This window comes from Glycine max, chromosome 5, assembly GCF_000004515.6.
Source record: "Glycine max cultivar Williams 82 chromosome 5, Glycine_max_v4.0, whole genome shotgun sequence".
NCBI lineage: Eukaryota > Viridiplantae > Streptophyta > Magnoliopsida > Fabales > Fabaceae > Glycine > Glycine max.
The window spans coordinates 40,846,242-40,860,797 of NC_038241.2; the positions used below are offsets into that span (position 1 = coordinate 40,846,242).

General features: G+C 32.0%; 1 protein-coding gene and 1 pseudogene across 1 annotated transcript; both read left to right on the plus strand.

Moving 5' to 3' along the window:
- The first annotated feature begins 199 nt into the window (after positions 1 to 199).
- Positions 200 to 3,834, plus strand: LOC100785832 (proteinaceous RNase P 1, chloroplastic/mitochondrial-like; annotated as a pseudogene).
- Positions 3,835 to 8,277: 4,443 nt separating this feature from the next.
- LOC100775481 (probable protein ABIL5) lies at positions 8,278 to 12,480 on the plus strand. The gene is made up of 8 exons (XM_003525224.5): positions 8,278 to 8,454; positions 8,551 to 8,633; positions 10,882 to 11,029; positions 11,177 to 11,273; positions 11,380 to 11,419; positions 11,728 to 11,882; positions 12,000 to 12,064; positions 12,195 to 12,480. The coding sequence occupies exons 1-8, from the start codon at positions 8,377 to 8,379 to the stop codon at positions 12,279 to 12,281; spliced, it is 753 nt and encodes a 250-aa protein (XP_003525272.1). The 5' UTR covers positions 8,278 to 8,376; the 3' UTR covers positions 12,282 to 12,480.
- The last annotated feature ends 2,076 nt before the right edge of the window (positions 12,481 to 14,556 follow it).

A 14,556-nucleotide genomic window follows, 5' to 3' on the forward strand; every position in this document is an offset into this window, starting at 1 on the left:
TAATCAGGAGAGAGAGTTTGCTCTCTATTTTTTATTCATCAAAGAGAGTTGATGCTAAAGATTGATAGTCTTCACACTTATAGAAAAAAATTATTACTTGAAGAATCTAATCTTCTTTATTTATTTACTATTTTTTTTAATGCAAATTAAATTCTAATTTTCCTTTTGGCAAGTGTTGAAAACAAATACGTATCATGTTGGTGATTGATGGCCCCCTTTAACTTCAACAGTCTGCAACTTTCTCACTCTCTCTTTTTTATCTAAATCAAAGCTTTGTCGCGTGTATCTTCCTTGGCCTTCAACTCAATATTCTTCTTCACCGGAAACCGTCACCAAGAGAGACAGGAGGGGTTCTTTCAAACCAAAAGCTAGCACTAGCAGCAGTTACAAGGTTAGTGAGTTAGTGAGAGAGTGAAGAAGAAAAAGGATAAGGATAGCCCTGAAGTGAAGCTGAAGAATGGTTTGGATATGTGTTCTAAAAGAGGTGATGTTATGGGGGCATTATCCTTATACGACTCAGCAATCTCAGAGGGTGTCAAACTGGGGCAGCATCATTACACTTTGTTGTTGTTTCTTTGTTCTTCCGCTGCTGTTGGTGTTGTTCGACCAGCTAAAAGTGGAAGTGGTGCTAGAACTTTGAACGCACTTGTTTCCTCCAATGAAGTTCCCAATGAGGGAACAAATGGCACACATTTTGAGTTGAACGGCAATGCTGAATTAAATTCTGATTTGAATTTCACCGAGAAAGATGGGATATAATTGGTGAGTGAGGATGTCAAGAGATATGCACTGCAGAGAGGGTTTCAAGTGTATGAGAATATGCGTGTGGATAAGGTTCAAATGAATGAGGCTGCGTTGGCGACATGGCTTTTGAGATGGTGAAGCAGATGGTTAAGGTCTTATGGTCCTGCTTTGTCCACCTTTTGCAATAATGGGGAAATAGATAAGGCATTTGCTGTTGAAAAGCACATGCTAAACATGGTGTTTACCCTGAAGAACCTGAGTTGGAGGCTCTCTCCAGGGTGAGCGTAGGAGCTGGAAATAGTGATAAAATTTACTATGTGTTGCATAAACTAAGAATTATTGTGAGGAAAGTATCACCGACTACTGGGTCTTTGATTTTTGATTTGTTTAAGAACAAGCAGGCTTCAAGAGTTGGGAAGAGAAAATGGGATAAGAGATTAATAATGGAAGCAACAGAGAATAATGGTGGAGGCAGGCATGGGCAAGGGTGGTTGGGTAAGGGGAAATGGGAAGTTGTTCATACAACTATTGGAAACGATGGATTGTGTAAATGCTGTGGGGTGCAGTTGACAACTATTGATCTTGATCCTGTTGAAACTCAGAATTTTGCCAATTTGGTTGCATCCTTAGCTGTAATGAGAGAAAAAGGGTCAAACTTCCAGAAATTTCAAGTAAGGAACTTTTATAATGCACATTTGTTCTAATCTCATTATAGATTGATGAAATTGAACTTGGAATATGTGAAATTGTGCGTTGCAGAAATCGCTTGATACTATGGACCTTTTGAAGCAGTGGTAGATGCTGCAAATGTTGGTCTTTTCGGCCAAGGGAGGTTCATGCCACAGAAGGCAAGTTACTGAATGTGCCAAATACTTCTTTTTTTTGCCTTGCTTGTTGTTCTTATTATGGTTATTGATTATTTTCTTCTGAGATGAAAAATTTAGATCAATGCCGTTGCCAATGAAATATGCCAAACGCTCCCTTCAAAGAAGTTTCCACTTATTATTTTGCATAATAAACGCAGCAAGGGAGACAAAATGGATGAACCAATCAATAGGTCATTAATTGATAAGTGGAATAATGCTGATGCACTCTATGCAACACCTTCTGGATCAAATGACAATTGGTAAGAACAAAATGGGATAATATATTGCTGATAACTTTTTTGTTATCTATTTCTACTGATTATGCATATCATGCTTCATTTACTAACATGTGCTTCAGGTACTGGTTGTATGCAGCTATAAAATTTAGATGCTTACTTGTTACCAATGATGAGATGAGAGATCATCTATTTCAACTTTTGGGAAATGACTTTTTCCCCAAGTGGAAAGAAAGGCATCAGGTGAGCAAAGCTTTTTGGAAAGAATTTTTTTCTATCAGATATTCGTTCTTATTGTCGTACTGGTTTTATATATTTGCTGAAATAAGGCTTAACTTTGGTTTTTGGTTAAATCATATATGATGCTTGGCTTTGTTTCTCTTTCTTAGATAATTTGCAATTTAAGGCCGTTCTAATGTTGGAATCACTGTCTTCCAAATTTAAGGTACGCTTCAGTTTCTCTGATACTGGTAGTCCAGTGTTTCACATGCCCCCTCCTTGTTCTGTTGTTATTCAGGTAAGCTCTTACACTGTTTCAAAAATGGCGGAACATGAATACAAATTAAATTATATTTGTCTATAAATTTAAAGTTTAAACAATAAAGTTTTAAAGAAAGAAATATAACATGGCAATTGTGGTAGCAGGAATCAGATGAAGGCCACTGGCATATTCCAATTTAAGCAGAACTTAATTATGAGCCAGAAAGAAGATGGTTGTGCATTACCCGTGCTAAATTAGACGTGCTTTCCAAAGATTCTTCAACATCTATAGGTAATTGCTGGCACACCGCACACTCACTGGGGATTGTATCCGGTTCACATTTACATGGTTGCTTTTACAACTACTTATTGTCTTCATTATTGTTGTTTCAATGAAATTAATGATATCAATTTCATGATGTATTGATATTTCTCAAAGTAAAAAAAAAAAAAATAGTTCTCAACAATGAAATTTTAAGCTTTAGCAACAAATTCATTATCAAAATACATGCTATATAGAAGAAATTTGTACTTTTCTAGAGGTTTTCTAAATTCTATTCCATTGATGCTTCTTGTATTAACTCTCCATAACTTATGCTACCCAAGTACATCTGGACTAATATACTCTCAGCTAGCTTATGATGAGTGACTTAAGAATGCCATGAACTGCTCAGGAAATTATCAGTTCTTCTAAAGTAATTACAGTAACTTTAAAAGTCTAAACGTAGCTCAAGCACCGTGAAAATGATATAATTTGTTCAGTACTCGTCATCTCAATATATATTCCCTGGTTAACCTTTCCACCCAACCATTTACAACTTTCAAGCTATGACACTTTAGTAACGGTTGCATGAAAGTGTCATGTAGCCTACTTTAATTCTGTCTATAACAGTATGGCACACCTCAAAATCCTCCATAGAACTTATTTTTTGCGTGCATGTCTGCTTTGCATCCGTCAACATGAGCATGGTTTAACAACTTGATGCCTACTTTTGTATTCTGTACTTGGGAAGAGTGACTTCAATGTATGCCATATCTATTGCCAATTATAAAGTTATCCCTTATAAAAATTAACTCTGCATATCAATTTGGTGAATTTAACTGGATGTTATACTAATTCCCTCCTTGCTTTCCCTTCCTTTCATTAGACTCTAAACCTTTGCAAAAAGGAGAATGTGCAAGATCGGCTACTAGAAATGCGTCTGCAAAGGAGTCGCAACGTCAGAATCTTGTCAACCACAAAGAAAAAAAGGAAACACCTCAAGAATTGTCTAAAAATGTTGATATTTTTTTAGAATCTTTATCCTCAGGTAAAAATAACTCGATATTGTCTGACATTGAGGCTGCAGAGTTGATTGGTGATTGTACCATTGATTTTCAGATATAGAGTTCCCTTTGTCGTATTGGTTATCTTGAGCTATACACTGGAAAATTATCATAGTGGTCTGGTGTGAAGCTCCAATATAGTTTTATATTACAAAGAAATACAACGGATAAGTTGTACTTTGATAAGATTCAAATTTAAAATAATATTTATTCCTTTTAATAAGATTTAATCTATAATGTTTCTTGTATTAATTATTTTTAGATTACAAATATCCTTAATTTAAAGAAGAGAAATGATGTATTTAAAGAAGAGAAATGATGTATTAGAAGAGAAATGATGTATAAGAGAAAGAAATATTAATTACAATGATAATTTTAAAAAAAGTTATAAATTTAAGATAAATTCATTGTTATCAACTAAACTAATCACATTTCTTAATTTTGATAAATTAAATAATTGAGTCTTATATATAGGAATGGAAAGAATAGTTCTAAATTCTAGTCCAAAATTAACTTTTCCATTTAAAACTTATTATGGCTCACAAATGGGATGGGACAAGATACTATTTGGTAATTCAATTTTTAACCGGCATCAAATAGCTTGGAATTTCAATTGAACAGTTCTTTTGTCATAATTCTAAACCATGTTAGCAACCATAATTAAATCAGATTTAAACAGCATAAGGCATCTGCATGTAGCAGATCCTTACGGAAGATATAAATAAATCATCACTTTCAATTAGTTTATAACTCAATTTGTATGTTTAGAACTTGTTTGTCGCTGTGTGATGTTGATTTTCGAATCTTGGTCCTCTACGAAACCACCTCTCCACTCTCCTACCCGGTAGCTAGGTAATTATATGCTTCATTAGTTTTCTATGTTCTAGACTTCTAGTCAACACAGTGAGAACCATTATGGTTAATTATTTTGTTTCCTTCTTTTCTTTCCCATCTTCACCCAAATCTTCTGCTCAAATACTCATTTTTCACTGCCATATGGAAATACTGTTATATAATAATCATTTGCCACCTTAGAGGGGTCATTCCAAACCCCAAAGCTTTTCTTAGATTGGAATACCACATCTTTTCCCTAAAAATTTTGTCCCAACTATAAAAATGAAAATAATAAAATTGACCCGTTGGAAGATTTAATTGTGATACTCTCTATCCTGATATACATATTTATATAATAAAATACATGAAAATATGAAATTATATAAAATAATTTTATTCAAAAAATATAAAGGAGTTCACATGAGTAAAATATTTATATTCGCATTAATCATCAAATTAAAAACTTATCAATTAAGAGTATGAAAATATTTTCTACTCAAAACAAGGTCATTCAAGTTTACAAAAGAACTTGAGTTAATCAACAAAATAAAATATATAAAGTAAAATAACATGTTCGGAACATCATGCAATTAAAATAGAAACTCGTGCCTCAATGTCACAATATCACATCCTATCAGAGCATTATGTCCCAACATCCTCTAGTATGGGGTTCCTTAAAACAATTCACTTGGTCATCTCCTCCCACGAACACAAGGTTCAAGATTATATACAAACAACACATAGAAAGTGAGTTATCATATTCTTAAATAGATAGAGATAAACAAAATCACATACACATATATATAATATAACAAACTCAACTTAGCACAATTTGCTTCATTTTACTACTCATTGCATAATATCGCTTGTCAAAGGATTTAATCACAATTCACACCTTCATATTAATCACGTGATTAGAAACTCACATCTCAAGTGCAACACATCATCTCATACTAACACAATTCATTACTCACCGTCATGTAACAAGTTATAATGATCATTACACAAATGTTATACAACAGATATACTAAGACTCAATCTTATATGCAATGTGGTATCATGTAAGTGAAAAACATCGTCGGACGGCTAGAAGTACATGACAAGACAAATTACACACTGGTAAGTCAGGTTACTCTCACTAGGTAAAATCATAGGGAAACCAATTAGGGTCACGCTAGTTTGCGAGAATGCTTTAACCATGTGGAATCCCCTCAGACTTAAAGGAGCACTCAAACCGGGTGTATTTACCCTCAAGGCCTAGACTCCAAAGAATTTGTTAGAGTTTCTCCCTCCTGATTCGGGTCCAACCTAGAAAATATTTTAACACACAGACTCTATCTATGAACTATACAAAACACATGACTCCTCAATTGTTCTCAAAATAATTTTAACTTTTCGCATCTCAAAGCGATTAAACTCATCGGATTCCCACAGTGGATCCCATCACAATACCCGTCGCCCTTAAAGGGTCTTACAATCGTGTGATTGTATGATCCATAACTCACAACTCAATGCATACAATATCTCAATACATATGTATCTTACAATTCAACACATATTCAATTTATCGCGTACATCCAATCTTAATCACAATGTTATAATCCCAAAACAAAATGTTATCATACTTCATAAATCATATACACATCACACAGTATTAATATATACATGGTACAAACACAGACTTTACTTATGAACTATGCAATACACATAACTATTTAATTGTTTTCAAAATTATTTTAACTCATCGCGCCTCAAAGTAATTCAACTCGTCGGATTCTCACAATGAATCTCATCATAATACTCATCGTGCATTAACTTGTTGCTCTTGAAGGGTCTTACAATTGTGGATTGTACGATTCATAACTCACAACTCAATGCGTACAAAATCTCAATACACATGTATCTTACAATTCAACATGTATTGTATTTATCACTTACTTACAATCTCAATCACAATTTCATAATATCAATATAATAATTTATTACGCCTCATGAATCATATACACATAACACAATAGTAATATTTGCATAACACAAAACATATATATATATATATATATATATATATATTAAATCGAACTATATTATTTTCAATTAAAAAGAGTTTCTATAGAAATTAAATTAAAATTGTATCAAAAGAAATTACTACTAAGCATTAACTTTACAACTTTCTTTAATTTATTATTTTATTATTACAATGTATATAACATGTTGATCATCATCATGAGAAAATACAAAACAAAGACAATAATTTGTATAAAATAAGCAATTAAAGAGAAGATTATTTAAAATACAATTCAGGTCAATTAGAAACAAAAACCCAATTTCTAGGGTTCACATTCAACGCAAGAACACATCAATTTCACAATAATTTCATATCAGGATATCAATTGGTCTGTCAAACATATATAATTCACAATTATAATTATAAAGATAAAATCAAAATTACATAAACACCAAAAAACTCATCCTTAATTGATTTTCTAAGGATCCCTACACATGTTCTCACTACTATTCAATTGTTAACAATCCATCTCTGACCTCTAAGCGGACTCACATGTGTAGTTTAATAGCAATAACGACATCTCTAGTAATTTTCTAAGATTTCTCAAACTTTTTCTCTAGTTGCTCTGCTAAAGTTTCCAAGCGTTAGAGAGAAGGAGAAGAGATTGAAGCTTCAATTTCAATGTCTCTATGCAATAGGAACTTCTCTCCGTACAGACATTATTTCACAAATCCCAATAGTGAGAATGTGCAAAAATGAGTTCCTAAGGTGATGTCCAAATTTCAGAACTATCCAACAATTAACAAGTCCGGGATCGTAGTTTTACTGAAACTGATTTGGGTATATACGAGAGAAAAAGAGGATTTTGGGATAGGAATAAAGGAGGACGAGAAAGCATATAAACATATTGTAAATGTAAAAATTGACCTAGTATGTCTTTATTTATAGTTAAGATACTTTGAGCATATTATTTATTCTATTTTTTTTATTTTATTAAAAAAATATTTTACTCTTTTATTAAATAAATAACCAATTAAAATATTAATTTATTTTTTAAAATATCTTTTTACTTTATTTATTTTCTTATACCAGGAAACTCTTATTTTAATTAACAAAAAATATTTCCTCTCATTTATTTAATTTTTGAAAATTCTATTAATTTTTAAATAAAAAATTTTTTACGGAAAAAATGAGATGTTACGCGTGGTTAACTATACCTAAATGATTGTAATTATTTTAATTAAATATTAATCATCTACTTTAAATGCACGGTTAAGATTTGCTCATTTTATGCTCTCATCTCTCTCCTCATACAAGTCCTACACGTATATGAAACATTGCATGTGCTATGCTGTTTAAGTCACAAACCCAATATATAAGCTCCAACAAGTCATGTGCCTTTCAAAATATAAATATCATTAATTAGCAACGACATATATCATATATCATATATTCATATTATTAATTAGCAACGACAAAGTAGCAAATGGTTAGTAATTACGAGTTACTGTTGGGTGTATGATTCTTAAATTTTTAAAGGAATGAAGTGTTATTCATTACATTATACTGTGGGTCATTACTTTGAGCTTTTAATTAGTTATATGCCCATGATGGTAAAAAACAGAATATCACGGGACTGAAACTGTTTATTTGTCACCATCCCCTATAATGTGTGTGCTGGCTGGTCATGGGCAGCAGAATCTATTTTCTTGGAACCTTGTTTGTTTAATCATATCACAAGCCTCCAAAAGTCACATTACATAAACCCTCTTTATAATTAGTTTGGAGAGCCTCATTCAGAAAAGTGATCAGCATTATATTAGAGCCTGTCTTTACAAGCATTATTATTATTTTTTTCATAAGGTAACACGACTGCTATAACAATATGATGGAGTTGATCAGTTTCAAGCCTTTAGCAGATGCTGAGGTAGAAGAAACCATGCGCTTTGAAAAGTCTCTTCAGGTTCACATCCATAGTCAACAATGCCATATGCCCATATATAATATGTTAGCTTTTCTTTTAAGTTCCAATTTTTGTTCATGCATGTGATGGTTGCAGGAGCTGAGAGAACTAAGGTCTGAGCTACACAAAGCTGCAGAATACTGTGAAACTACGTTCTCTAAAAGCGAAGAGAAGAGTGAGTGAGTGCTCTAAACTTACCATGCTCTTATACCTGCATTGTTGTGAACGTTACTTGTATTTGGGTTAAATTAATTAGCTTTCATTTTTGGCAATTTGATTCTTTCCCCATATGGTTGGCCATTACACGTGGCAAGATTTTAGTCATTGTCTCGTTGACATGCTAAACTCTTGTTTTCTTCCTTCTTTTTTAGCTTTTTTTTTTCGCTGTTTTTAAAAGATAAAGAATTTGATCAGTCTAGGGCTGTGAAAAAAAAAAGCAGTTAAAAAAAAAACTGACCAAACCACTTTATAGAAGCCCTTCTGTTAGAACCAAACTGTTTCTATAAAATAGTCCAGATCATGATCAATTTTTTAAAAAAATGGTTTGATTTTTTTTATCGTATCGGTTTGGTTATCCTTTTAAACTCATTTATGATTCAGTTTTTATAAAAAAAAAAATGTGACTCAAACCAAATCATTTTAATAAAACGATTCAGTTCGGTTTATTTTATATTTTTTCCAAAACAGTTTGGTTTATTTTTTCCACACCAATGGCTAACACCACAACATTTTGTATTCTGTGGCCTCTAAGGGGCTTTTTAAATGTCTCCCTGAGGGGCAGATCCATAATCCAGAATCATTCTTGTGGCCAAACGTGAATTAGTTTTGGCTCGCATCATCAACTCAAAAAATGAGTTTAACTCAAAAAACGATAAATTTAGTGGAATTGAATAACTTTCCATCAATAAGTTTTTAGTATTGAAAAAAACTTTAAGTCTTACCTTCATTACAGATAAAATCAAGATAAAATATATAAGTAAGAAACAATTCTTTTTTATGAGTTAATTTTTAAGATTGAATTAGACTCAAACTCATATTTTTAAGATTTGGTTTGATTTTTTTTTTAAAAAAAAAATGTTTTGAATGGTGATCATTAGGGGTGTTCAAAAAATCCATTTGTATAAAACTTATCTATAACCAATTATATCCAAACCACTTTCAATCCATTTTAATGGACTGGTCTTATATCCAAATCCATTTTTTTAATTTTAAAACTAATCCAATTATTTGAATATGAATTGGATACTTTATTGGATCTTCAACTTTTAAAGCATCCCTTTGTAGATAACCTTGGTTGAGTTTGGTTAAAAATAGTTTTTTTTTACATCGATTAAGGCTATTTTGATCGACATTGACTGTTGCTAATTTTCAACAGACATGGGCCATAATTTTTTTGGTTGACATTAATTAATGATCTTTGTTAGTTGACATTGGTTGAGACTATTTTTTCGAACAATGTTTAGGTTTTTTATCAAAAATATCCTTGACCTATGTTGACAAAAAAAACCTAACCCACGCCAGCAAAAAAATAGCTTCAATCAAAGTCAGTCAATAAAATCCTACTTGATGTTGAACAAAAAAATAGTCCTTACCTATTTCAGCCAAAAAACATCACTGATCGACATAGGCTAAAAAATTTCTAACTGACTTCGACCGAAAAATAGCATCTATCGACGTCGATCGAAAAAATTCCTTACCAATGTTAATTGAAAATAGTCTCATCTAACATCAATTGAAAACCCCTGGCCTATGTTGGCAAAAAAATAGCCTCAGCCGATGTCAGGCAAAAAACATCACTAACCAATTGTCCAAAAATTTCTATTTGACCTTGATCCAAAAATAATTTCGACCTTAGCCGAAATATATCCCTAATCGATGTTCGCTAAAATAATCTTAAGCGAAGTCAATAAAAAATAACCATGAACAAAGTTAGCTAACAACCTTAGTCCAAGTAGGTCAAAAATTGATTTATGATTTAAAACTAACATGGTCATGAAGTATAAACTGGTTTTAAAATTATTTTAAACCAGTTTCAAAAAAATTCAAACTACTGTTATCCAATTAAGCGAATACAAATTCTAAATCCATTCCATTTAATTGAATTTGGATCGGATACGGATTGAATAACTTTCGGTAAATGAGTCTTTGGTTTTATTTATTTTGTAAAAAAAGTTTTGAATGGTGGTCCTATATATTATTGGTTTCTCAAAAATTAGTATATAGGTTGAGTATCATCTGTAAAGAGTATTTCAATAATATATAGTAGTCGGTGGAGGTCTTTTAGTTGCTGTTTTAAGAGGTTACGTCTTAAAACTGTCTAGATAGTTTCGTGTTAGTTTGGTTGTGCTTTCTAATTTTTATTAAAGAGAGTTTGTTTGGTTACTGGATAGATGTTGACCCGTGACAGTTTGGAAAATAATGTTGCAGTGTGCTGGACAACACAAAAGAGTACATATGCAGGACCATGGTCACTGTTGTTGATCATCTTGGAAACGTTTCTGCCAATCTTGATGGCCTTATTTCTCACACAAATGCATTTTCTGAAGCTGAGTTACGAATCCAATGCCTACAACAAGTCAGTATTAAAAATACATATATATGATGTTATCTGAAACTTCTTGTACATCGTCCTAACATAAATGCTTTATTTAAATATCATCACACACTTTCATTTCAACAAAAAAAAAAAATCTAACTAAGTTTAATATTTGTTTCTTGATAGAGACTTCTCTCGTGTGAACAATATGCTCGTAAATTGGCCCTCGCGAAATTGCAATGGAATGAGAATTCGCTTAGATTTCATTCGCGTTATTTATCAAGTAAAATATTTCCTGCACTAATCTTTGTCAATCAAACACATTGTACCATTACTAATTTTCCATATATCTGATTCCTGTTTTATTTTATTATTTTTCAATTGATCAGCATCTCCCCTTGAGAGATCAAGCAGTAAAAAAGTAATAAGGTACCTCTCCATCCCTCCATAACATAAGCACACAAAAAAAAGTATTTATAATATTGACACCCGTAATGTCATGATCGATAACTGGACTCATGGACCTTTAACAAAAATAATATTTTAAATTTATCAAAAAATTTGCAGCCTCTTCTATAATCATAATTAAATAAATGTCAAAATCTATAAACAGTTACTCACTATTCAAAAGACACGAAATACATGTTATTTTTAATGAAGATATACGGCACTTCATCTATGAAACGTAAAGATATTTTAGTTAATATTTCTGACTTATTTTTATTAATATAATGAAGAGATTCTGAAAGTCAAGTTCCTTCAAAGTTAGAAGATAAACAAGCACCGGAAACATATGAGGATTTGCCACTCTTTTTGTACACCCATAAGCCTCCAGTTCAGAATTTGAAACCAACAGCAGCCACACTTAACGGGCACATCAATTTGGCCATGGGTAGGTAGCATATTACTATGTTTGTAATTGTGTAGTACTAAAATAAAGTTATCTTATTCTTCGGCAAAATTAATTAATTTTCTTTTTCCATTAATATTTCCTTGTTTTAAACAATAGTGGCACCTGTTAAGGACGGTTTGTCATTCTTAACAAAAGTTCCAAATCCTACATTCCATTTCCAAGTAAGTCACGTGTCCTCTATACTCTACTTTACCTGTTTTATAGTATAATTGATGATTGATATGCAAAATAAATTGGGTCCTAGTCCTAGATTTCTGATTAATTTGTGAATGTCTTTGTATATATATGTAGGGTACCCAGAAGGTTGGACGCCACAGAAGATCCTTGTATGGTAGTGACATCTTATGGCTCTTACGGCGTTCCAAACGAGCCCAATGAAAAACTAGGAGAATCTATTCAGTTGCAAGTCTTATGTTTTCATTGTCATCGTGGTTTGTCATATTCCCTCTTATTTATATTTCGAAGTTTAGTGCCAATTCTATGAATAGGGAGAACGTACCGAACATTAATTATAAGAAAATATTTGTATTCCAGGCTCTGAAAGTTTTTTTCACTTCTATGAAAGATCATCATGATATAAGATTTAGATGTAGCACATCTGACAATATATAAATGCTCAAAATTTCCGAAATGAAAAAGCTTGAGAGACCAACTACCTAAAAACTGGGTCCCAAGTGCGACCAAAATGGAAATGAGCAGAAAATTAAATAGATGGAGATTTCAGTAATGATCTTAGACGAGCAAGACTATATATATTACTCTTTTACCTCTTTGAAGTGTAAGAATAAATAATCTGCAAGAAGTGCAGTAATGACACTGCCTAATGTTTGCACTGACAGTTATCATAAGCATCATAAAACCCCGTATACTATATTAATATTTCGTTCCCTTTCCATGAAAGCTAGGAATAAGAGTACACAAAGCCTTTTAATTTAGTCCTTACATTATATCTGCATTGTCACTATTTTTTCTCTGTGATTCAATCAATCATTTTCTCCTTCCTTTTTCCCACTGCCTCAAGGTTATTGATATTATTTGCGAGTATGGAACTTCTAAAAGTTAATTGAACTCGATCATATTCCTACCCTTTAATTATATTCCTTATATGCTGCCCCTAGAAATCAACTTAATACTCGTGGATCCATAGTCAATGAAAAATAGTATCAAAATTCCATGTGTAAAATTCTTACAGCTTATCCATACGCTATCATAAATTGAAGACAACAACAACCTCAAAACAAACAAATTCAAACTCGAATATATAGAGAACAAGATAATGCATGGCATTTATGTACGTTCATGCACACACAAAAATACAAGCAGCAGTAGTCAGCTTATAATTAGCAGTGACAGAATATCGTTACATTTTGTTTTCTTAGCCAATACATTATTTAATTAATATTTTAATTTGTCTTGTCTTTCCTCTTGTTTTAAGAACGAATTTTTGCCTGTCATTAATCTCTAATTTATTTGGGTCACCATTACCGGCCTCGCCCCTATATCACAAATATTCAACATGCCAAGAAGACACAAAATGTTAAATCTGCTCGCCAAAATGCCTGCCTATTCTTGTTCCTACTTCAAATTTAGTGTTTTTAGTCGAGGCCTTGATGGAGTTTGGAAGGCTTACTTTGAAGTTAGAGTGTTTTCTTAGTATGGAACACAGTATCTTCTACCGAGGGAAGACCATTCTACTCGAGTCATTATAGGACTATTTTAGGTGATAAAATTCTAAGCACTGCCAAAGCTCCTCTTAATATTTAACATAATTCAATACTCAAACTAACTCAGGACAGATCCACTTGGTAGATATTGGAGGCAATTGCCTCCACAAAATTAAACTTCTGAATTTTCTTAATATAATATACAGTATATGTACCCTACAAATTTGTGTGTATGAATATTGTTCCTACTATATAATAATTTTGTATCTGTACGTTACTGCTTGAACTTAATACCACATATATATTAAACTAAAACAACCTTGTATGGATAGTAGTGAAAGAGAAGTTTAGGTTTTACTGTAGAAATGCATTGTACTATCAATTTAATTTCTATTAATTAAGAAACAGAACTCAACTGGTGATGCAAATTTGTTATCACTCAAACATTATACGTTTGTTCTATATTGTCCAATTTCCTCGTGTTTAGTTGCTGCGTTCTTTTTAGTCTTTTTTTCCCCCTCGCGATCGTGTACCAAAAAACAAAGAAAGAGAACTGCGGAGGATTTAACTACATTTATGATAGGACGGTATCGCAAAATGCAATAACAATCCCGAGGCTGCCTGCATAAAAATAAAAATTAAACATTTGAATAGCTTGCCAATTTTTGTAAGAAGAATGATATTTAGACACTTATCCAACACCCTATCAAAAATATACTACTCCATACTATTTTTCTCTGTCTCCTTTTTAATATCATATCATATTACTTGACATATTTACATTTTTTTTCTTTTTCTTTTTTCTATTTCTCTCTAAAGTGTCATATATAGCATTGGGGTGATAGTTGATTTTTTTTTTCTTTTCCAAACACATACTTACAAGACAGGTGTAAAATACATATGAAGTTGAAAGGTAAAATTATATTTGGAATCAATTGGAGATAATGACTTGAGATAGGGGGAGATTATGGTTGCGAAAGATTTATTCA